Here is a 24,736-nt window from a genome sequence, read left to right as displayed (position 1 = left end):
TGTGTATTTTTGGCATTAGATCTCATGCTGTGGCCTGAGCAAAGAGAAGCTCCATGATAGTTTTCTCCAGTTAAACATTACCTCTGCCCTTTGTAAAAGCACCTGACAGTCTCTGTACAGTTCAGATATTTGAGGAATTCGGTTTGAGGAGTTTATCTGTGCAGGTTTTATTAAACACACACATTGCGCAATGCTGACAAGACATCATGTCTATACTGTTTATATCTATGATGAAGAATGTTCAAGATGCTGTTTGTGTAGCACACATTTGACTCTGGTGTGAACTACTAGTTGGTTGTGTATCAGAACCTGCTAGTTTGAGATTAACTCCACCATATCAAATCAAGGTTGAGAGATGTACTTGAGCACTATTTGTCGGCTCTTTAAATGAAGTTTACTTAACTCGTGTCAACACTGGCACCGTGACCGAGATCACATTCCAGCTAAACTGCTGACAAGGCCGCTGGTTTCATTCTGCTGATTTATCTAGGCTGTTTACATTAGCATTTTTGTTATTAATTGCTTTTTTTATTCATAAAAAAAGCAGATTTTTAGATATGACAACACATTCTCATATTGCATTTGACTCAAAAAGCTGTTGTACAACTATTCCCTGTGTCTTATGCTGTTTGTTTGAAGAGAAATGGTTGGGTCAAAGTGTGCATCACATGGGATGGCATCCTTTGGTTGAGGACTGTGCAGGATATATACATGGAATGACATCATATTGAGCAAAGAAAACTGAAATGCCATACAGTGCATCTCATTATCATGTGAGGTAGCTGTGACACATATTGATATGAGAGATTGGATGGCCACAGTTTACTAACTGATGTTCCCCTCACAACCACTATACGTGTGGTGCGGTTGCTGGCACAATGTACATACTGTTCAAAAGTGTTAAGATGTTTAAACGATTTTGAGATAAGCCTTAAGAAATTATTATAATATGCTGATTCGCTGTTTAAAAATATGTCTTATTATTATTATTATCATTATCAGTGTTGAAAACAGTTCAAAATTATTTGATGAATTCATAAAGGACAACATTTATAAATATTATCTTCTAAAATTATAATTGTCTTATCTGTCACTTTTGATCAATTTTAAAGCATCCTTGCTGAATACAAATTTTAATTTATTAATAAAAATCTTATTGACACCACAACTTTAGAATAGCATCTCTTACTATAATGTTGCAAGTGCAACATCAGATCTTAGTCAACCGGGTCCTGAGCATCTCTGATGTTTCCTCAAGTGGCCGTTGGATTGTTCTTTCTTTAATTATAATATTTGAAATGCACAGATGCTTTATGAGAACCCACTTTTGTTGCTATGTTTTCAAAATATTGAGTTATTGTCAATGGGACAGATTTAAGGTGATAATGCTGACCTACGTAATGAATCCCCACAGAGGTTAACTAGCAAGCCTGAGCCTGTGCGACAGGGTGAGAAATTTGCAGTGTTGTTTACTATAACAGGATTGAATCTCATTTACTCGAACAAAGGCCAGCATGTGACCGTGTGTCAGCAAGCTTAATTATTACTAGATGAGTGAGGATTGTGAAAACACTTAGTAGTTGTACAGTCTTGTGCTCAGTCTGATCTTATCAGAGGTAAAATTGAAATTTCTTGTTGCATGTCAGAGCATCACAAGTTCTCTTTAGGTGCCTTTAGGTTTCTTTTTGACTGAACTGGTCTTTGTCTTTTGCTTGAGAATGGATGTGGCCTACTTCACTAAGAGTCATAATAAGTGTCATATTTTACTTTTTTATTGATGTTTCACCTGGGCTCCACCAGGCTATAGAGATACACCATATATTTAAGTCATGGGATGGGCGATTGTATAATCAAATAACTTATTAAACCAATTGACGTGAGTGCCACTACATCTGCTAGAGTTCTCAGAATCAATCATGAGCTCTGTGGTAAATGCAACAGATTGTGAAATTCTGTGCTGCTTTCATAGATGGTCTTGTGATGGGGATATGTGGTTGACAGTTGATCTGTAGCCTAAGTGTGTCATGTTAATGTGTTGGGTCACAGCATGTCAAACAAGGGCTTCACAAACTTTTTTAGCAGTATAAATTCAAAATAGAATCCATATTTGAAATTCAGTCCTGATTTTAACATGATTTTTGACATGATTGTGTTGGTTACATCATGTGGTTGGTGAGTGTTTAAGTGGCAGCTCCATGCCATTAAAATAAATGATTAAATAACAAGTAAATGTTATAGGGAAACAATATACATTTCACTTTTTAATGTTATTTGTTTTTCAGAGATTATTCTTTAAATACCTTAAGTATTAGCTGTATGCATGCATAGTGACCCACATTTGGTTTTCAACCAGTGAAAATAGGTAAAATTCAACATGTTGAACATAGTCACATTGGGATCTCCATATCTCTGGAATTGAACCATATAGGGCCTTAAAATGAAGAATCCAAAAGAGAAGTTTATGAAGAACCAGATTTTAAAAAAGGATATAAGATATGTTTAATACTTGTAGAGTTACAGGGATGCAAACTATGGAAAAATTGTATTTATGGTACTCAGACAGGAATGTTCTATGCATTTGTTTTGATAAAGGGAAACAAGAAACATTTCTAGTTTTAACAGAATTTGTTATTCAGACATTCCTCTTTAAAATAAAAAAGTATCGGTTGTACAGTACAAATATGGCCCACATTTGTTTTTTGACCACTGAAAATAACAATTTACTCAAAGAGCCACATTGAAATCCCTATATATCTGGAAATTAACCATGTAGGGCCTTAAGAATTGATATATCGAGGAAAGTTTGTTAAGAACCAAAATCTGAAAGGATATTAAAATATCTTTAATATTTCTTGAGTTGCAGGCATGCACACTTAGGGGAAAAAACATAGGAAGTGCTTTTTCCCAGGGTCCTTCCCATTTTTTTATCCCAACTTTCATCGTTGGCATATAATGCAACAAAGATTGCTCTTTCAAAAGTTAAGTAATAGACCTAAAAATAAAATAATGAGGCTTTTAAAGTCATTTTACCCCCCTGTAATTTGGCTCCAAATCTCAGGTGAAATTGTCATTTTCAGTCCCCTCTACAAAATAGTGGATTACTCAGTAAATATTCATTCATGACATTTCATATTTTGGCTTTCTTCTTCATTTATGTTTGTCTTTCACCAGAAAAGAAATGATCAAAATCAAACATTTTTAGCCGGGGACCTCTGGTTGAGTTGACACGGAATGACCTAGCATCGTTTCAGATGCCACTTGATTTTGATATTTTGTATCGAATGCAATGATGTTCATGTGACTTAAAGGTATAGCGGAGGATCTTTCCAAATTTTAGATAAGACCCGCCCTCTCCACTTTTTGAAAAGTTTGATTGATTCACCAGAATGATTGACAATTAGGAGGACCAATAGTATAGGTTACCCACCAGGAAGTAAAACATCCTCCGCTATACCTTTAAGTGTCTTGAATTACTTTTTGGAGTCACTACAAGTTGAGAGCAAGGACAGTGAGGATTGATTAACCTCTTCGTGTGACCAGCTTAAGTTATGTGTAAAAGATGTCAGCTCTGCTTAAGCAGAAATAAAGTGATCGCATTGAACTCGGCAGTGTTGTGAGCTGAAGATGAAGGTGGCGGAAAGGAAACGTAGTAGCAATCACGTAAATGTCAGCCACAAATGGTTTCGTAATGCAACAGTACTGACAGCTGACAGCCGCTTGTCGTAAGAGTGTCACTTCCTGATTCTTTCATGCACTGCTGACAGTGATGAAAGAGATGCTGATTATTTCTGCATGTGTATATTGTATAAAATTACTCAACCTTGCACACACATTCAGTGTTTTGTCTAGTTGTTCGTATAGGGGTTTAAGTGTGGTGTGTTTCTGATTCACTTCTCTCCTTCAAAACAAATTGCTTGAGAAACCTTTTCCAATTCACGCTGCTAAAATCTAATTCCAGTGTGACTTAAATCAACAGCTGTCTGAAACACACAAAGTCTGAATAAAATATAATCAGCAGAATGGAACTTGGCTACACACCATCAGATTCATTCAATACCTTTTGTCATAGTGTGTCTAGTGGTGGTTGTGTTGGCTTTGCTAAAGTTGGCTGATTAAACTGGAGAGGAAAATGTCACTCTCAGCGTTCTGATGTGTTATTCCACCAGTATGGAAAAAGCTATTCTTGCATTCTCCAACTGTTATTTTCCTTTGTTTATCCTACAGCCATTGTGGACGATGAGAGGCTGTCGGCGGAAGAAATGGACGAGAGGAGGAGGCAGAATATTGCATATGAATACCTTTGTCACCTAGAGGAAGCCAAACAGTGAGTAGAAGTTTGTCACACCACAGATAGGCCTACATATTGAGCCATTGTCATGGGACCAGATAAAAATACAATATTGGGTAAACCAAATACTTTATGACAGAATAAGTCCCGCCTTCTAAATAAAAGAGCCAATTGCCTATTGGTACAGTTATTGCATCACTGCAGCTGCCTTTAGAAGCTCTGGTCGATACAGAATCAGTCAGTGCTCTGAGATGTGCGCTTCTGACTGCACACGTGCATTGGCTGGTCCAGCCTGAAAAATGCAGTTTTTTTTTTTGTCGTGATTTGAGTTTTTAGAAACAATTTATGAGACAGTTGTTGTCAGATTTCATTGGTGATTTCAAATATAAAATTTTATCGTAAGCTCAGTGAACAGCTTTGGAGAATTTGATGTTTCCTCATTCACAGAGATGAGAGCTGTACTTGCATGACTAAAATAGCTGCCAGAGAGGAGTTTCAGAGATGGTTGCTGAGTCACTTGCCTTAAAGGGACTTTGGATAAACTTAAAAAAGCTAAAGGGAAGTGAAGGGACATTAAAGGTACATTATAATATGGTTCCCTCAAATGAGTCATATGGATTACAGTAACTTTATGATACTCATGGTCCTTCTACTGTAAAAGGGTGAAGATTTATTATGGACATGAACTTTAGTGAGGTATTATTCAGAGGTAAGGCTGCATGATGTATCGGAATTATTGGAATATCGCAAATATGCATATCACGAGATGCATATCGCAACGGCTTGCGATAACTGCATTATTTTAATATTACAAAAAGTCTAAAGTTTTAGGTCGACGCAGAGAGTAGACTGGACACATGACTGTTACATACAGTACGTGTGGCGTGCTTAAAGGGATAGTTCACCCAAAAATGTAAATGTTGCCATCATTTACTCACCCTCATGTTGTTCTAAACCTGAATGAGTTTCTTTGTTCTGTTGAACACAAAAGAAGATATTTTAAAGAATGTTGGTAACCAGACAGTTGACAATAACCATTGACTTCCATAGTATTTGTTTTCCTACTATGGAAGTCAATGGCTGTTTGATTACAAACATTCTTCAAAATATCTTCTTTTGTGTTCAACAGAAGAAATAAACTCATACTGGTTGGGAACAACAGGAGGCTGGGTAAATGATTAAAAAATTTTCATTTTTGGGTGAACTATTCCTTTAATGTTATTAAATGCAATGGGCCATATTTTACCGATCTAAGCGCATGGTCTAAAGCGCACGGCACAAGTGCAGTTAGGGCGTGTCCGAATCCACTTTTGCTAGTTTAATGACGGGAAAAATGGTCGGCGCGCCAGGCGCATGGTCTAAAAGGGTTGTTGTCCCTATTACTCTTAATGAGTAATGGGTGTGTATTAGGCGTAACTTGCAAAAAAACAATCAGAGTGTAATTTCCCATTCCCTTTAAAAGCCAGTTGCGCTCTTGTGAAAGATTGAACGCTTCTCCAGAGAGAAAACGGATCTCCTCGTGCACGAGGTTAACGCGCACAAGCAGACCATCTACGGAACAAGCCGGATTCCACCATATCTTTTTGTACACAATATTAATCTTTTACATTGTAATCCTTTTATTTTTTAATATTTGGCTTGTTTGTTTGCTGCTACGCGTCCCTGTGTGTGTAATAAGCTGAGTGTACGCACGTTGTGGACCCGCCTATAGGCGCACATTACTTACGCGCTCTTTAACCCCTTAACTGTCACCCCCCCTTTTTTGCATAAACATGAAAATCACTATCCAAACTTAAATGGTTGTAATTCAAGAATGCTTTGGAATATAGACATATGGTTGGTCGTGTTTTAAAGACATTTGCCAGATTATTGTAGACGTGAAATAAATTATGAAAGTGAAACAGAAAAAAAGGTATATAAATTTGAGTTTATGAAAATGTACAATGTAAAAATATAATTATTTATATTTTATATAAAATGTATATATTACAATATATATTTTACTCTAAAACGGCATGAAAATTAAAGCCAAAAATCTAAACAAGTTGTGTTCCATATTTTAGGTTGATATCTCAAAAAATTAGCTTTCAGTAAGATTTTATTTGGGCGCAGTACCAAACTTTTTCACTAGATGGACAGCCAAGCTTCCTTACTGACTATATAAGGGCGCCTCCATTTTCATATATGTTTTTAGTGATCTAAACCATGTATTTCCATAATTTCATAAAATGTATGAAGTATACATCCTATTCAGAAATAGTATGGGTGGTCTGGCAGTATTTGATTTGATTTCAACCTCTAATAAACACATAAAAAGAGCACATATGTGCGTTATAGCTCGTTGCCGCATCACAAATCGAGAATCCATAATATTTTTATATATATTCAAAACATGTTCAGACCTTTTTTTGTCATAAAATTTAATTGGTGTTATCTTTTGAACTCTTGGCATGAAAACAAACTGAGGTTTCAACCAGTCTTTCATGATTTTTCATGTTTATTTCTATTTCAAAATAAAGGCCTAAACACGCCTAATGAATATGAAATATTCTTGTTGCAAATTGATAAATTACTGCTCCTCTGTAATTTATTTAAAAAAACAACCACCAAATATGAAAACCAGAGATTGTAAGCTTTCAAATGATATATAGTTTGTCAATATTACTTTAGGTTTTTACTAAGATATTATTGTTCTAAATATATATGGGCAACCGTCCCACCTAAGAAATACTGCGCCATTGACTTTAGACCAGGTTTCAGTTGGTCAATGGGCGTAGTCTATTTCAGTTGCCTCAAAATAGCAATGCGCCAACAATGTGCCTGAACACACCTCGTTTTCAGACCAGTACGCCCATGGGCGCAAATGCATTCGCTTTTTAAACAACGTGGCGCAGGATGTGGAAATGATAGCTGCGTGGGGCTGAAACTAGAAAAAAAAAAAAACTTGCGTCGCACCTAGCGCTGCATTGTGCCGTGTGTATTATAGGGCCCATTAAGCGAAGTACTCACGCGCACAGACAGTCACCTCTCGGACAGCGCGCAATCCCCAATTCTGTTCTCTTCTGCAGCTTAAATGGCCAATTACACACAAAATTATTTCAAAATGCCCATCTTGTTGAGTATTCATGTAAACACAGTTATCTTTTAAGTGGACTAAACAGTTGAGAAAGCGCACATGTAACAATATTGGATTTGTTCAGCTCTTAAAGTGACAGCAGCCTAATAATATGTGTTAATCAAACAACAAAAGACAAAGAGAAAATCACTCACTGCTCTTGACTGAATAACTTTTGTAGCTTTAATAAGAATCAGTATATATTTAATTCATACAGTGAAGACTAAGCTGTGTTTTATTTTTGCTTATTCAATTTCTGTTGTTAAATTAACAAAATATATAGGACTACCTGAAACCTAAAATGGCATTTACTTTTTATGTACATTTACATTTATTCATTTAGCAGACGCTTTTATCCAAAGCGACTTACAAATGAGAATAGAAGCAGTTAAACTACCAATAGGACAACAATATGAAAAAGTGCTACAACCCTTCCCAGTTTAATCAGAGAATGTCTAATATGAAGAGAATTGGCACTCTCTGGTTACTTCCGGTTTCTGGACTGGCTGCACGTCTCTGTCCATGCGGGGGCGCTCGCAGGCGAGTGCAGGATGAATGGAGGTCTATGGCGCTATACCCATCAAATTCAACTTTTCTCAGGATATCATTTTTTGTCTAGTAATTTGAATGTTGTATTCGAAAGGAGATGCAAAGAAATTACACATTGCTGGGTGTTAGATTTTTTAGAGTCACTTTAAAGTCTTTTAAAATGTCAATGACGTCATACACATCGTACGACCAGAGATACTGCTTTACGGCAATCCTTCAGTCACTTTGGTGCTTTCGCGCTCTGCACTTTCTTTTCTCTCGAGGCATCGACAACACAGCTGTCACAGGTAAATACACGTGCTAGAAGAGTTTTTGTTTTGTTTGTTTCTGGTCCCTCTTCGGATGCCACGATGCCATCAAGCGGCATCTCTGGTCGTAATCAGTCCTTCACTGACCAATCAGTGTTCATTAGCAGAATGCTAGTGTGTTATGGGCAACAACAACTCAACCTGTAAGAAATCGAAAGGACATAAGTACTCGTTCATTCAACTTTCGACCTATAACCCATGTTGAACTTGCAAAACCTAAATAAAATCTGAGATTTCTCAACGGCAATCGGGTGAAAGAGACAAATTTAGCCGTCTAGCCCCATAGACTCCCATTCAGTCTGCACTCGCCCGCGATCACCTCCAGTGGAATTCTAATGGAACTGCAACCAAGATCGATACAATGGGGCTAATAGGAAGTGCCAAGGCTCTCCGTAGACGGGCTCTGGTTTAATCTTAACGTAGTACATGTACTTTTTATTTTTAATTATTTTTTTAATAAATAGATATAGAAGAGAAGAGAAAGTGTTAGTATTAATGGATCAAGTGTTGCTGAAAAAGATGTGTCTTCAGCCTTTCTTGAAAATGGCCACGGATTCAGCAGCTCTGGTTGAGTTAGGCAGGTCATTCCAGGGAACTGTCAAAGTAAAGGTCAGAGAAAGAGATTTTGTGCCTCTTTGAGATGGCACCACAAGACAAGGAGTTTCTGGATGTGCCGGCACGCAAGTCTGAAGTAATGAGTTTAGGTAAAAGGGAGCAGAACCAGTCCTTCTGTAGGCAAAAGTCAGTGACTTGTTGAATATGATGCGAGCGGCAACTGGCAACCAGTGCAATTTTGTGAGGAGAGGAGTGCCGTGTGCTCTCTTCGGCTCGTTAAAGACCACTCTAGCTGCAGCATTCTGGATCAGTTGCAGAGGTTTGACAATGCAAGCTGGAAGACCAGCCAGGAGAGCATTGCAATAGTCCAGTCTGGATAGAACAAGTGCTTGGACAAGGAGTTGTATAGCATGCTCTGATAGGAAGGGCCTGATCCTCCTAATGTTGTAAAAGGCAAATCTGCTGGACCAGGCAGTTTTAGCATTGTGGTCTGTAAAGTTCAATTGATCATCAATCACAACTCCAAGGTTCCTGGCTGACCTTGATGGAGTTATGGATGACAAACCTAGCTGAATGGAGAAGTTGTGGTGTAGTGTTGGGTTGGCCGGGACCACAAGCAATTCTGTCTTAGCAAGGTTTAGTTGAAGGTGGTGGTCCTTCATCCAGCCAGAAATGTCTGTCAGGCAGGCTGAGATGCGAGCAGCTACCGTCTGATCATGTAATGCTACAGTAAAACTGCTGTTCACTTTCAGAAGTTGTAGGGATTCTTTCTTCTCACAAAAAGAAACATGTTGGTTATATCATTTTCAGTTTTTAAATATATTCAGCCTAAACATAATTCAAATTTATTTTACACACTTTATTGTATCGCATATCGAATAACACAATTTTTCTTCAAAATCGTGCAGCCCTATTCAGAGGGTGTGTTTTGTAGCATGTGGTTGTGCTCACAGTGTGATAACTTATCAGTATGATATTGTAGTCTATTTCTGATTAGTAAATATTATTTTGAACAGGATGGCATATATATTTATTTTGGAATACCTTTTTACAGGAGGGTTAGAAGCATATCATTTGTTGGGCCATAGCAATTCTGTTCCACTCTTAAGTGTATTTTAGGGCCATTAGGCGTATGCGTCACGGCCGTTTATGGGTCAAAACATCACTAGCAATCACTTAAATTCTCGCAATATGCTTTTGAGAAATTAAACCTACACTGTAAAAAATTTAACGTAAAATCAACAGTAACTTACTGGCAACAAATATCCAGCAAGCTTCAGTATTTTATTCCACGGTAAAATTACTGTAAATCTGACAACAGTACTTCACAGCATACCGTATAATAACTTACAGCATTTTTATACTGTAAAATTAATTACAGTGCTTGTTTTTGCACTGTATTTTAAAATACTGTAAAGTTACTATGCAGTATAATTGATTATGGTATTTTTATATACACAACATATAACCAACTACAATCTGTTACACACTTAAAAAAAGAATGAAAGCTAAAGTTGTGTTTGCAAAAAATATTTCACACAGTTACATTACTGATTTTTAGATGTTACGTCAATTATGACAACACACAGAAGTCAGTTTAAAATTCTTTATTAAAATTTAATTCATTAAACTAGAAACACTCCAGACTTGGCAGGGCCAAGCAAAGAGCAAAACTCATCCTCAGCACACTGCAATCTCGAACAACTGTACACGCTGAAAGAAATGAAAAACATATTCAACACTGCATAGACGTACACAGAGAGATTACTTTACGCTTCAACACTGCATAGACATACACAGAGAGATTACTTTTATGAATTTTAGTGCATTATTCAATAACTGAAAATGACTTACCTCTGTTTTTAATGAAGGAGCAAAACTCATCCTCAGCACGCTGCAATCTCGAACAACTGTACACGCTGAAAGAAATGAAAAACATATTCAACACTGCATAGACATACACAGAGAGATTACTTTACGCTTCAACACTGCATAGACATACACAGAGAGATTACTTTTATGAATTTTAGTGCATTATTCAATAACTGAAAATGATACCTCTGTTTTTAATGAAGGAGCAAAACTCATCCTCAGCACACTGCAATCTCGAACAACTGTACACGCTGAAAGAAATGAAAAACATATTCAACACTGCATAGACATACACAGAGAGATTACTTTTATGAATTTTAGTGCATTATTCAATAACTGAAAATGATACCTCTGTTTTTAATGAAGGAGCAAAACTCATCCTCAGCACACTGCAATCTCGAACAACTGTACACGCTGAAAGAAATGAAAAACATATTCAACACTGCATAGACGTACACAGAGAGATTACTTTTATGAATTTTAGTGCCTTATTCAATAACTGAAAGGCCGAGACGCGAGAATTCATTCGGCGGGACTTTCACTGCCTGTGTATTCACTTTAAGTGTGCATCGTACTGATGTTATAAAATGTATAATATGACTAATAACACAGTGGTTGTCCATTCAATTCGTGTAGAACATAACTTACCGGTAGGGTTGTGTTATAAGTTATAACGTTATGTGTTAACATATTGTTGTATGAGGCCTCGATCGCGACAGGCAACACACACACGGTGTAACGTTAACGTTAAGTTACACACAAGTGTTCAGAAACAAGAACATTTCGATTACTTTGTTCTAAACTTGAAAATAATAACTGACATTAACATCAAACCTTGTGATAACTACTTAGAATGTTCGCGTTAAAAAGCTAACGTTACCTTAACTTTACCTTTCAAACTCACCACGATTAGGATACTTAACAGTTAATGGTAAAACGAATATCTTCACATTTGTAGTGGTGGAACATTTAGAAATACACATTTTTAAGATTTTGAATACAATTTTACATCTTACCTGGCTAGTTCTTGCTGGTTCTGCGTGCTCCGTCCTCGAAATCAGTCAGGATGAAATAGAAAATTCGAGTGTGACGGCTGACGGACGGTTAAGTTAGATGATTGGTTGCCAGGTGTAAATCCCATGCGATTCGCTCTTTATGTAATTAAGTGTGTGAATCTAAAGCAAAATAACAATAATAATAATAAATCTTGGAAATAGATTTTTATCTATTTTATATTGCCTATATTATTGATCATTGGATGGGACTACATCTCCCATTCAAACATTTTAGGCTATATTAACCTTTGAGATTAGTTGGGTTTGTGACCAAATCTGGCAACCATAAAGAAAAAAGAAAAGAAGAAAAAACACTCAAGCAAATTTAAACTTTTTTTAACTATATTCTAAATGCCTTAATATATGGGTTACCTTATGAAACGATGTATTATAAAATTCCTAAGCTGAAATAACCTCAATAAACCAAAAAATGTCCTCTGTCGGGCTTGTCTGTTGGAATATACTGTCATCAATTTAACAGGAGTATAAGAATTACTGTAATTATTTGTTTCCCCCCACCAAAGAAAAGCATAAATTGACAGCAACTTTCCTGTAAATAGTTATACGGTGACAAAGCTGGAAATACAGCAAAAATAATGTAAAAGCTATAAAATTGACAGCAACTTACTGTAAACTGTTTCTACAGTAAACTTTCACTGAAAATACAGCAATAATACTGTGAAAACAACAGAAATCATTTACAGTGTATGATTTACTTCAATGTGTCCACTACCATTCAAAAGTTTGGAGTCAGTACGATTTTTAAATGTTTTTGAAATAAGTCTCTTATTCTCACCAAGGCTACATTTATATGATCAAAAACAGTAATAACAGTAATATTGTGAAATATTATTACAGTTTAAAATAACTATTTTCTATTTTTATAGGCTATACTTTCAAAATAGTATTTATTCCTGTGATGTCAAAGTTAAATTTTCTGCATCATTACTCCATTTTTCAGTGTCACATGATCCTTCTGAAATTATTCTAATATGCTGCTTCAGAAACAATTTTTTTTTTTTTTTTTACTGATTTTATTTGAAATAGAAATCTTTTGCAACATTTTAAATGTCTGTACTGTCACTTTGACCTATGTAATGTATCCTTGTTGAATTAAAGTATTAATTTCTTTTTAAAAAAAGAGAGAGAATCTTATTGATCCCAGACTCTTTAATAGAGGTGTACAGTATGTTCAGGTTATGAACCAGGCATATTGTGTGCATGGCTAGCACATTTCCAGTTGTGAGGGTTGAGACTCGTTTTGCTGTTAAGACACAGAGAGCAGTTAAATGCATCAGCGGTCATTTGTATCACTGGGAACTTGACCCAAGTCTGATGAAAGCATGAAAGAATGTGAGGGAGTATTGCAATGTGCATTGTTCTGAGATGAGGACATTTTTTTCACTTCTCAATATAATAGTTCAAAATTCTGCGCAGTTTGTCTGATGACAGGATGATAAAATTGGACAATCAGAGGAAAGTGTGCAAGTTAATGAATTAATGAATCAGTTGTTACACATCCTGACTTTCCTGGCAGCGCAGTTTTGGCCATGACTTTAATGCAAAGCCTCTGTTCTGGGAATCCTGTCGTGTTGGATCAGGATTATAAGGCTGGTCACTAATCTGCTTGTTAGTAAGGGAGTAAGATGTCATCCCTGTGTTCCACTGAGACGTCAGGAGTCACCCTTGGAGGCCCACAGGTTTCAGTAAATATCTGATGCCTGCTGTGCAGATTTTTGACAATGAAAACAACCAATTAGTGTGGTGGGTTTTGAAGTTCAGTATAGAGCTGTAAAGAGATGTTACTAGCCTTAATATTCTCAGACTTCATTACACCTGGCAACAAGTTAGCTTTTGAAACACAGTAAAATGTTTTAATTATTTTTTATAACCACATGTTTGCTTTTGTCTATTTCATTTCAATTAAATAAAATAATAATAATAATAATAATAATAATAATTTAGCACATTCATTTCTAATTCATTTCTACTAAAGATTTATCTTATTTTTTAATGAAATGTTAATTCATATGCTACCATTCAAAGGGTGTTTTATTTAAATAATTTATTGTAATAATATTTCACAATAATACTTTTTTTTTTAGACTTCTATTAAAAACATGAAAAATCTTACTAACCCCAAACATTTTTGAACAGTAAAAAAAAAAAAAGAAGTGTATTATTTATTTATTTATTTATTTATTTATTTTACATTTTTACAGTACTTTTCTCTGAACTTGTCTTCAAACCCCTCAGCATGCCTTTGTGGCCTCCCGGGACCCCAAATTGAAAACCCCTGAACTGATCTGCATAATTTATATAATTGTATATTAATTCAATTCTATTTCTATTGGACTGTTATTGCAGCTGACAAACATACCTTCTTACACAATCCCAACCCCTTTCCAGCACTGTGACTGGGAAACTTTGTACCCGCTGACTTAAGCAAACAGAGCATGTGTTATTTTAGATAGGGGGACCTCTAGTTGTGAGACTTTTTCCATTTCTAATTTTGTCATTGTGTAATCCCCTAAACCGCATTAGTCACAACAGATTTATGTGAGTAACATGTCTATCATACATCTGAGACTTTTTTTTTTTTCTAGATGTTAATTAGACTTTGTCTCCTTTTTAGCAGCTTATAATTCTTGTTCCCTGAGTCAAGATTAGAAACCTTTTAGAGTTTACTTTTTTGCTGCAGTAAAACATTTTCCAGTCCCATCTTTACAGGTTATACTGTCTGTCACTACTTGTCTGCTTTGTCTGCCAAGTCTGGAAAATCGGAAATCATAACTCTTTATATGTGACCCTGGACCACAAAACCAGTCATATGGGTAAATTCTTTTTAATTGAATTTTGAAATCACCAAAAAGCTGAATAAATAAGCTTTCCATTGATGTATGGTTTGTTAGGATAGGACATTTTTTTAGGATATTTGGCCGAGATTCAACTATTTGAAAACCTGGAATCTGAGGGTGCAAAAAAATCGAAACATTGAGAAAATCGCCTTTAAAGTTGTCCATTTATGTTTGTGATTGTGTTGCATTTACTCACAAAAATAAATGTTTTATACATTAACGGCAGAAAATTGACAAAATATCTTAATTTAGAAACATGATCTTCACTTAATATCCTAATGATTTTTGGCATAAAAGAAAAATTGATAATTTTGACCCATACAATGTATTGTTGGCTATTGCCACAAATATACCCGTGTGACTTGTGACTGGGTTTGTGATCCAGGGTCACATGAAAAATAGGACAAATTAAGTGTTGTTGTCATTATTCCATTCACTGACAAAGTTATTTTAACTTACTATACAACGTAATTTTAAGACAAGTCAATCCACCCGGTGGCCGTCTTAATACCTATTTTCTGTGTTGCTAACAGGCATACTTTAATGGAACCCTCCAAAACTGGTTTATCAAGATTACTTTTCAATAATATACAGTAGCGTTCATAAGTTTCTCAGTAGGGTTTTTTTTTTTTTTTTTTTTTTGAAGTTAATACTTTTATTTAGCAACAATGCATTACATTGATCAAAAGTGACAGCAAAGACATTTATATTGTTAAAAAGATTTTCATAAAAAATAAATGCTGTTCTTTTGAACTTTACATTCTTCAAAGAATGCTAAAAAAAAATCATCAAAAAATCACACAAATATTAAGAAGTTTTAATAAGAACTGTTTTCAACATTGATAATAATAAAAAAAGTTTTAGTTTTTTTCCAGCAAATCAGAATAATGATTTCTGAAAGATCATGTGATACTGAAGACTGGAGTAATGATGCTGAAAATTCAGCTTTGCCATCACAGGAATAAATTACATTTAAAAATATATTAAAAAAACAACAACAACAACAACAAAAAAACACTTATTTTAAATTAAGTAGAAACAGCACACAGGCCTGTGTTTTGTACAGGTAATGGGTTTCAGTTCAGTAGCATTTCAGACACATACAATCAGAAAAATAGGTGAAAAGTCATGGAAGATAATGTTAACCTCTGTGCCTCAGTCCAGTTATTTATCTGACAGTAAACTACCAGACCAAATAGATATTTTTTGGTCCATTGCTTTGTTCCTTCCCCAGCTGAAGCAATATTATCCCACAGTGTGTTCTAGTTTCGCTGTCAGAGCACTCACCTCAAGAGTGTGTTTTTTTTAAATGCACAGTTTGTTAAACTGTTCAAGCAACATATTAGTCAAAGCTGTTTATTAGGAGTCATTGCCAGATTGGAGCAGAGCTTTGAATGTTTCTTTCATTGTGAACCCCTGCAGCCTAACAATCACAGGAAAGTGTCTCCTGAATGCTGTAAACAGTCAGATCTCTTTTAGACAGTGTAACAGACGGCTGCATTGTTTGGTAGAGAGCAGCGGGGACAGGGAGAGGTGTGCACAACGGCCGGATTCTCCTCTTCTGATCTGGGCTGCCACATATCCTGATACAGCAACACTCATTAATTTTCATTGTAAAAGGTGCACTACATTTTTTTTTATTTAGATTAAACGGATAGTCCACCCAAAAACATTTTCATGTGCTCACCTCACCCTCATGTCGTTATGACTTACTTTCTTGTGCGAAACACAGAAGAAGATATTTTGAAGAATGTTGGTAACCAAACAGTTTCAGTTCCCATTGACTTCATTGTATGGGCAGAAAATATAATGAAAGTCAATGGGAACTGAAACTGTTTGGTTACCAACATTCTTCAAAATATCTAATTTAGTGACAAAGTTTTGCGCCTAAATAAATAAATACTTGTTTTGACAAATACGTTTTAAATGATGCTTGTTCACAGGAAATGCAGAGGTTGCATGACCACTTTTTATACTTCCAAGGGGTCATGATTTGGTTGGTTATCATAGGCTAGTTAGCCTTTTCTGGTACTGTAGTCTAATAAACATCTTTCTTCACTGATGGCCATTCAGAACATATTTTTGAACACATAATTTAAAAAAATAAAATAATAGTGGTCACGACCTAGAATAGTGTTGTCCTTTCTTATAGGGTCTGATGGCAGAGGGAAAAAAACTGTTAAATGTGAATAATAAACTAAACCTTTTAATGTTTGTATTTAGGGGCCGAAAAATTGTTGTTGTTTACTTTTGTACATTAAACATGGTTTGCTGAGTTTGGTGAACTGAAACAAATCCAGTTAAGAACCACTGCTCTGTAGTGTAGTAGATGTTTTACCATTGTCAGAATGGCTGGAGGGGCTTTAAAAGCTTGAAATGACTTATTTTATGACACAGCTTAATAATGACTTCATTAATCATGGGTGACAAATTGATCTGCAAGTAGGGCATTTAAACAATGGTATGGTAACTGAACTGTTTCACTGATTCTTTATCAGTGCTGTTCATTTAAAGTTAAAGACCTCTGTCATATTAACAAGTGAAATATAAAGTCAAGTCAAGTCACCTTTATTTATATAGTGCTTTATAGAATACAGTTTGTTTCAGTGCAGCTTTACAGTGATAACAGCAAAATAATACAGTGATGCAAACAGTGTTCAATTCAGCTGTAAAACAGCTGTAAAATAAAATAATGTCATTAGCTATGTTTCCATCCAAAGTTGCGAAATTAACTGATGCGCAAAATTGGAATATCGCATTAAAACATTTGCGAATAAAGCACCATTTCCATCCAATGAGTCGAAGAGAACACAATTGTCAGTTCCTGATAAAGTGGTGCTAAATATCACTAAGAAAAATGGAAGTTGCTGCAGTAGGAGAAGCCACTGTATAAACTAATTTCGTATAGAAATAATAAATTACTTGCGTCTCAGAGCGCCCAGGCGAAACAAAATAAAGTTATCTTGCTTGAGGTGCTTCGGATGCCTTCTGTTTGAGAACATAGTCGTGTAAAACAGTTCTGGAAGAGAATTATACCGAAACTACTTTGACGACAGACGTGAGCAATGACCAGAATGACCAAACCGGCATGTCAGATGCTGGTCAGTCTACTGGTTGGTCCAGTTATGCCGTCCCATCTCAAAAGTCACATGTCTTTTTTGATGCGCATAGAGGAGTTTATTGTGCATGTTTTCTTATATAAAAAAATGTATCCGACTCAATTGAGCGCATATGTATTTTTAATGCATATTTTTTTAATTTATGCACATTTTGGCATTTCCATCCAGCGTATTTTTTTTTTTTGTGAAGGATGAAAATGTGGATGGAAATATAGCTACTGTTCAAGTCAGTTTAGTTTTCATTCAGTTCCGTTGTAAAGACTATCAATTATTAAATTAGTTAATTTCACCTATAAAGCAGTTCTGCAGAAAACAGTGATGTCATCATCCAACTCAGTTCTCATCCAATAGTGTCAGTGCAGATAAATTAATAATATTGATGAATATTAAGTGTTCCCATTTAAGCAAGCCAGTGGCGACAGTGCATGGCAAGGAACCCAGACTCCATCAGGTGACATAATGTAAACATGTTTTCTGCTTTGAAAGGCACAGTTTACATTGGCAAATAGCCTACTCCGTTTTAGCCTCTTCTATAGCAAGCTGTCATATACACAATGATTGTTTGACATTTTACTGTTATTCTACTTACATATTCATGATATATTGTACTGAAACTGTATGTCACAATCGTGGTTCGATATCACTGATGCAATCTCATGTGCAAGTGTGATTTTTAGAGGCACTCTAGCAGATGGGCTGTGTTGAAACAGAGCAGGTTTTGTGGGAGGCTGGGGAATTGCTGACACATGTCTGGGCAGAATGTTTTCTTTGCCATTGTCATGTTGTCTTTAATTAAATCAACCTAAAGAGCTGGATGGACATGCAAGGAATGTCATCTTTTGGCCCATTTAAAGGAAGCATCAAATATCAGAGAGGGTTTATTTGATAAAAAATATCATGATGTAACCCACTACGGGAATAATAAAAGCAAGTACCTCCTCTTTGATTGTGCTGTACCTCAAAATGAACAGAGTGTGCCCGTGACCTCACCTATGACCCCACAACTGACTAACTCTTGACTATGCTAAATTGCCAATGATCTCAGTTAAGCCACCCAACTCCAGAGTGACTTAATAGATGATTAACCAAAGGTTTGCAAATAACTGCAAATTTTTGGCATTTTTACTGATTGACTCTCCTCTGTGTATTAGTGTAAGGTTTCTTACCTAACCAGATCTGTTAGTTCTAACACTGATTATAGTCCCTTATATTTAAGCATAGATAACCCATAAATCATTAAAAGAGAGTAGCTCTGATTCACAGATATTGGATTTTTTTAAAGTGCCCCATCATGCTTTTTCGGATATTATCTTTCATGCCGTGTGTTGCATAGCTGTTCGTCAATGTAAAATGTCTGCACTGCTTCTGAGATTAAAACGGTCGATAAATGGAGTTATGTCTAGAAAGAACCGATTCTGAACTGCCTAAAGCGAGTCGTCAGTTATTCAAGTTTTATTTTCTGCATGCACCTATGTAGAATTGAAACAAATTTGCAGCTTCCCGCGAACAACGTCTTCTCTGAACCGCACACAAACACTGTAACTGAGGCCTGGAAGAGTTTGTTTTGTGTTGTCGACATGGCAAGAAGCTTTCTGCTCTGCAAAAGCAAATACACTTGGCACACACAAAGGACAATGACTCAGGCTTGAATTGATACTGTAAAACCGACGCAATAGTTACTGTCCGTATCAATGTGTGTACAAGGAAGCCTCTGTAGCTGAAATTCAGATATAGTAAAGCTGTAGACCAATCACAACAGACTGGGCCATCTGACCAATCAGAGCAGAGTAGGCTCTCGGAAAGGTGGGGTTTAGAGAGAGCGAACCCTTTATCAAACCGTTTCAGACACTGTGAAAAAAGAGGTGATACTGCAATGTACATTATGAGAAAATTAAAGTGTCTTTTGACCTTGGATGCATGTAATCCTTTTGTAATAGACCCTCGTTCAAAATGGGACCTAAAAATAGCATAATAGGGGCACTTTAAATGTAGTCTGCTCCATGTTTGTGAGCTGAATGCAGGACATTTAGTTGTCAGTTTGTTGGGCAGCTCTACAGGGCCCAACGCCAGGTTTCCTCTCTGGGAAGAGAAAAGATACGCCAATGTAGGTGCCATGACAATATAGCTTTCTCTGAAAATGTCAAAGGTCACTTGTGTCAGCTGGTCACTGACTAGCAGCCAGTTTAAAATGTAGTTTCTTGTGCTGAATGATCCAGGTGAATTTCAGTGATTCAGTGATCTGGAAAACTGAGCTGAAGTGGCTGCATGCTTATTGAGACTGCAGGCTAATAAACTAGTCCATAATACAGTAATACAATTATTATAACTGTATAATTTTCAGTTGTTATTGCACATTCAAAAAAATAAAAAAATTGAATTCAAATGATAAAATAAATACACATAGATAAGGCGTCTTATGCTCATCAAGGCTTAATTTATTTAATAAAAAATGCAGTAAAAACAGTAAGTGTGACCTGTAGTAACGTATTAACTGTTCATGCCAGAAAAGCCAGTATTTAACATTTGCCCAAAAAGCTGAGCAAATGTATAGGGAGTTTTACACAAGGCAAATAACTGCCATTGAGAGGAATGGAAATACTGACAAATTACTTTATCCAGGCATTACAGACCTTACAGACCTTGGGTTTTGTAAAGAAATTAGAGAATATCATACCAACAGTTTGTGGTCATCTTGGTTTCACTTTTTTGGGGAACTGAGATTTTGTAATTTGGGTGTGCTTTAGGGACTCAACATCTGAAATTAATATTTAGAATTAAAAAGTGCAGTATATCAGAAAGACAAACTAATTGATTTTGCTGTTAGAAAGGAAGTTCTGTAAGATCTATTAAACAGAAGAACTAGTGAATACATTTATATAAGCATGTCTTGATTGCTACATTTTTGCTTCTTTAACAAGTTTAAAACCATTGAGGTTTTATGATGCTGAGAAAAATAATTGTTGATGCCCGTAGGCATAATGGTGCATTTGAACTTTTCCTTACATGGTGCAAAGTGTTTATTAATTGATCGTGTGCCTAAGTTTAATTTTCTTTAACCCTTCTTTTTCTGTAATTCATTTAAAGGTTAAACCTGTAATTTCTAAAGCAGCACACTTTTTTTTTTCCAGAAGGAATCTCTGTCTCTGAAGTACATTCAGTATATAATGCATGTTAAAGCATGTTGCTGTCATTTGAAAGTATTGATTTTATACTGTAGTGAAAAACCTGCTAGTTAAAACATTTAACGTCTATTAGTCTATCCGTCTATTAAGTTTCAGTATGTCGTCTTTGAGTAAGCAGCTGAAACATTAAGCCTTTTGTTTTCAGATGGATGGAGGCCTGTCTGGAGGAGCAGCTGCCTCCTACCACAGAACTGGAGAACGGCTTGAGGAATGGTGTCTACCTTGGCAAACTGGCCAAGTTCTTTGCCCCGCAGCTGGTGACAGAGAAGAAGATTTATGACAGGGACCAATCTCGTTATAAGGTACTGATTTTCTGATGTTTCACTTTTTTAAATTGTTTTTAGCAACTCTTTAGCTCAGCACACAAATGCTGTATGTTACCCTACGTTCACACGGGCACTCCTAAAAAGTACATTTTGTAAGTCACACCTGTTGGTACATACAGATGTCAGACCCAAACATTGACTGTGTCTGTGTGAACGGAGCCAGTATGTTACAGTGCTTCGTCAGGATGTGCCTTTTCCTTAATGCAACACAGACATCCTCACATCCTGAATGTCTCATTCCCATGGGAGGAGAAATAGCAGATTCAGATTGAATTGTGTCCACTGATAGTGTTGTTATTTGCACATATTGTTTTCAAAGAAATTATGCAAATAATCAGGTAATGATGCAAACACACCCAAAAATGTTGTGCTGAATTCAATTTACATGGCATATAAAGGTGGCATGTTTGTGCTAAAACTAATGACACTTTGTTTAGCACTATTTTAGAGCATTTAGAACCTGGTTAAACTGAATTGTGTGTACATACCATACAAAAGTTTGGTGTTGGTAAGTTTTTAAGAAGTTGTAACTTATTTTATGCTCACCAAGGCTGCATTTATTTGATAAAAAATACAGTAAACACAGTAGGGCTGGTCCGAATACCATTTTTTTGAGCTTTGAAGCTTCGGTAGTAATGAACATCGAATATTCGAAGCTTCGGAGAGAGGGTGCTGAACATTACCCCTCATTTACACCGCACACGTCTGCGGCGCATTACGGCTGCGACACGGCTACCGGAGCTGATCGCGCCCATTCTAGTCAATGCTTGTGTTTACACCGGCCGCGACGCGGCGCGTTTCAGAAGCGGCTCTCCGCGCTGCTTTGCTAAATATAGGCGCCTAGTCTATTTTTTTATTTAATACAAAATAAAAGTTAAAAAAAACATTGTCAAATTCAAAATAAACACCCTGTGCAAACTCCCAAACGTATTACACACCAATATCCTTGGTATAAACCATAGACTGTATGGTAGAAACCCCAAAATCAAGAAAAACCACGTCGGACAGGCAAATCACGTGGTCTCGCGCATCCAGTCGCTCTACTTCTGAAATGCTCCTGGTGTGAGTTGGCACAGCGTGGAGGACGGAATAAAACCTTGGTGCAGACGTAATGCACCGCACACGTATGCAGTGTAAATGAGGGGTTATTCAAGCGCGAACCGTTTCGCGGGGGATCCCAGGTGTGCCAAAAAAAAAAAAACGAATATTCGAATGTCAAATTTTCAAATCGAATACCAACCCACCGAACGACTATTCGAATATTCGGGTCCAGCCCTAAAACACAGTACATTTTGTGAAATATTATTACAATTTAAAACAAGTGTTTTCTATTTTAATCAATTTAAAAATGCAGTTTAATCCTGCGATGACAAAGCTGAATTTTCAGCATCATCTCTCTAGTCATCAGTATCACATGATCCTTCAGAAATCATTCTAATATGCTGATTTACTGCTCAAGAAACTTTTAATGCATACTTGCTGACTAAAAGTATTAAAACAAATCTTACTGACCCCAAACTTTTAAATGGTTGCTCATTACCTAATTTCTGTTGCACATAGAAAACAGAAGGAACATAGATTTATATATAATTCAGTTTAAACAAATGTGCAATAATGTGTTACTGTTGTATTTATATATTTATTTGCACTTTTCCCCCAGCACTCAGGACTACTTTTCAGACACACAGACAACACTGTGCAGTGGCTCAGAGCCATGGAGTCGGTTGGTTTGCCGAAGGTGAGGCACAAGTACACGCTTTTAAAGAAATACACACACACACACTGACACATATCATTGCCGTCCTTTCTCTTCGAAGATAACAGTGCATTTTATTAGACGTGCATTCAAAGGAGCAAAGGAGTAGTTGGAATCAAACTGTGACCTTGGTATTTTTGAGAAGTTATGTTTCATTGGGAAAACCAACCCCTAAATAAAAATATTTACTAGCTACTATTATTTATAATACAGCTTTACTTAAGCTTTCACTGTAATAATTACTGCAATATCATCATATCAGATTATACTTTTGAATTATCTAAGCAAGAACACATTATTAATGCATTTTCTGTCGCTATTCCAGAATACTAAGAACATTAGGCCTGTAAGTACTGCATCAATTCAGTCTTCCACGTATCCTGTAGCTTATAGAAACAAACTAATTTGAAGCATACAAGAACTGACACTGCAAGGCAAACTGCACCTTATCTCAGTGTTTGACAGCCCATTTTGTGAATCAGAGTCTGTTTTTGAAGTCCTTCAAACCTAGCGTCCTTTGTTACCTAGTGTACACGGTACCTAAAAGTTCGGTCGATCTGTAAAAATCATTTTAACAGAAGGCTAAAAATTTGTATTTTGTAAAATTTTGACGGATTCTCCCAACCACGAAAATTCACAAAAAATTTATTCATCAGTTGATAATGTAACGCACTGAACGTTTCGGTGTGATCGTACTGTTCAAAGGATTAATTATCAAATGTTAAAAAAACTATTTTTTTGTCGTTTGGAAGCTGCATTGACTCAAAAATCTGAGGGGGCACGTGCATGATGCCTCTGAAACTGTTACAAAACTGTGTCCTGTACACAATGTGTGTCCACTCTGTCAGTTTGGACAGTTTACAGTTACCATTGTTATAAGGTTATTATTGTATATTTACTCATGGTTTGACTTGTTGACTTAAATTAGCATTGGTCCTCTGTTTCACTCAAGGGCAGGAAAACAGTAAGTTTCATCCAAGTATAAAAACTGCATTACACAAAGCCACAGAAGTAAACAGGCATCATGTTTACATATACTATATGGGCAAAATTATAGTGTACGTGCTTGTTGAACATTTTATTTCAAAACCATTGGCATTAATTGGGAGTTGACCTCCCTGTGCTGCTACAAGGATTGGAACATGTTGAACATGGCTGTAATAGGTTGCTACCGTTCAGACTCGAGCGTAAGTGAGGTCTGGCATTGTTGTTGGGTTTTTGGGGGTCTGATTCACGGTCGCTATTCAGTTCACCCAAAGGTGTTCAGTGGGGTTCCTGTCTGGACTTTGTGCTGACCAGTTCACAGACTCTTTAAATCCTTTCTATATGGATCTTGCTTTGTGCACATGGCCATTGTTGTGTTGGGACAAAAAAAGCCCTTCCCAAACTGTTGCAATAAAGTTGGCTGCACACAATTCTTTATAATGTCTTCGTGCTGTAGCATTATGATTTGCCTTCATTTGAAAAAAAGAAGAAGAAAGTATTTGTTCACCCAAAAATGAACATTCTGTAATTATTTACTCACCCTCATGTCGTTCCAAACCCGAATGCATTTCTTTATTCTGCGGAGCACAAAAGAAGATATTTTGAAGAATGTTTGGAATCAAGCGTTCTTCAAAATAATGGAGGCCATGATGACATGATGAATGCGCACTATTTTATGATGTTTTGTTGTATAAATACAATACATAAATAACGGTTGTGTTCACACTGAAAGTAAAAATATATATATATATATATATATTTTAAATAA

General features: G+C 36.2%; 1 protein-coding gene and 2 long non-coding RNA genes across 3 annotated transcripts in view; 1 reads left to right on the top strand and 2 right to left on the bottom strand.

Annotated features, from left to right (window-relative positions):
• iqgap2 (IQ motif containing GTPase activating protein 2) overlaps positions 1 to 24,736 on the top strand; it is a 59,555-nt gene that overhangs the window by 1,860 nt on the left and 32,959 nt on the right. Inside the window, exons 2-4 of the mRNA XM_082169984.1 lie at positions 4,225 to 4,324; positions 21,047 to 21,203; positions 22,888 to 22,965. Of these exons, the coding sequence (XP_082026110.1) occupies positions 4,225 to 4,324; positions 21,047 to 21,203; positions 22,888 to 22,965 (335 nt within the window). The remainder of the gene's footprint in view (positions 1 to 4,224; positions 4,325 to 21,046; positions 21,204 to 22,887; positions 22,966 to 24,736) is intronic.
• On the bottom strand, positions 569 to 4,218 carry LOC309499037. The gene is made up of 2 exons (XR_014206109.1): positions 3,455 to 4,218; positions 569 to 3,301 (listed from the first exon to the last, which is right to left on the bottom strand). It is a non-coding gene; the product is annotated as an uncharacterized lncRNA (long non-coding RNA).
• LOC309499059 lies at positions 10,408 to 10,736 on the bottom strand. The gene is made up of 2 exons (XR_014206132.1): positions 10,670 to 10,736; positions 10,408 to 10,528 (listed from the first exon to the last, which is right to left on the bottom strand). It is a non-coding gene; the product is annotated as an uncharacterized lncRNA (long non-coding RNA).

The sequence above is a fragment of the Leuciscus leuciscus genome (genome assembly GCF_965113295.1).
Source record: "Leuciscus leuciscus genome assembly, chromosome: 5".
Classification (NCBI taxonomy): Eukaryota; Metazoa; Chordata; class Actinopteri; order Cypriniformes; family Leuciscidae; genus Leuciscus; species Leuciscus leuciscus.
Note: the sequence above shows the minus strand (reverse complement) of the source record. Positions and strands in the feature narration are given on the sequence as shown.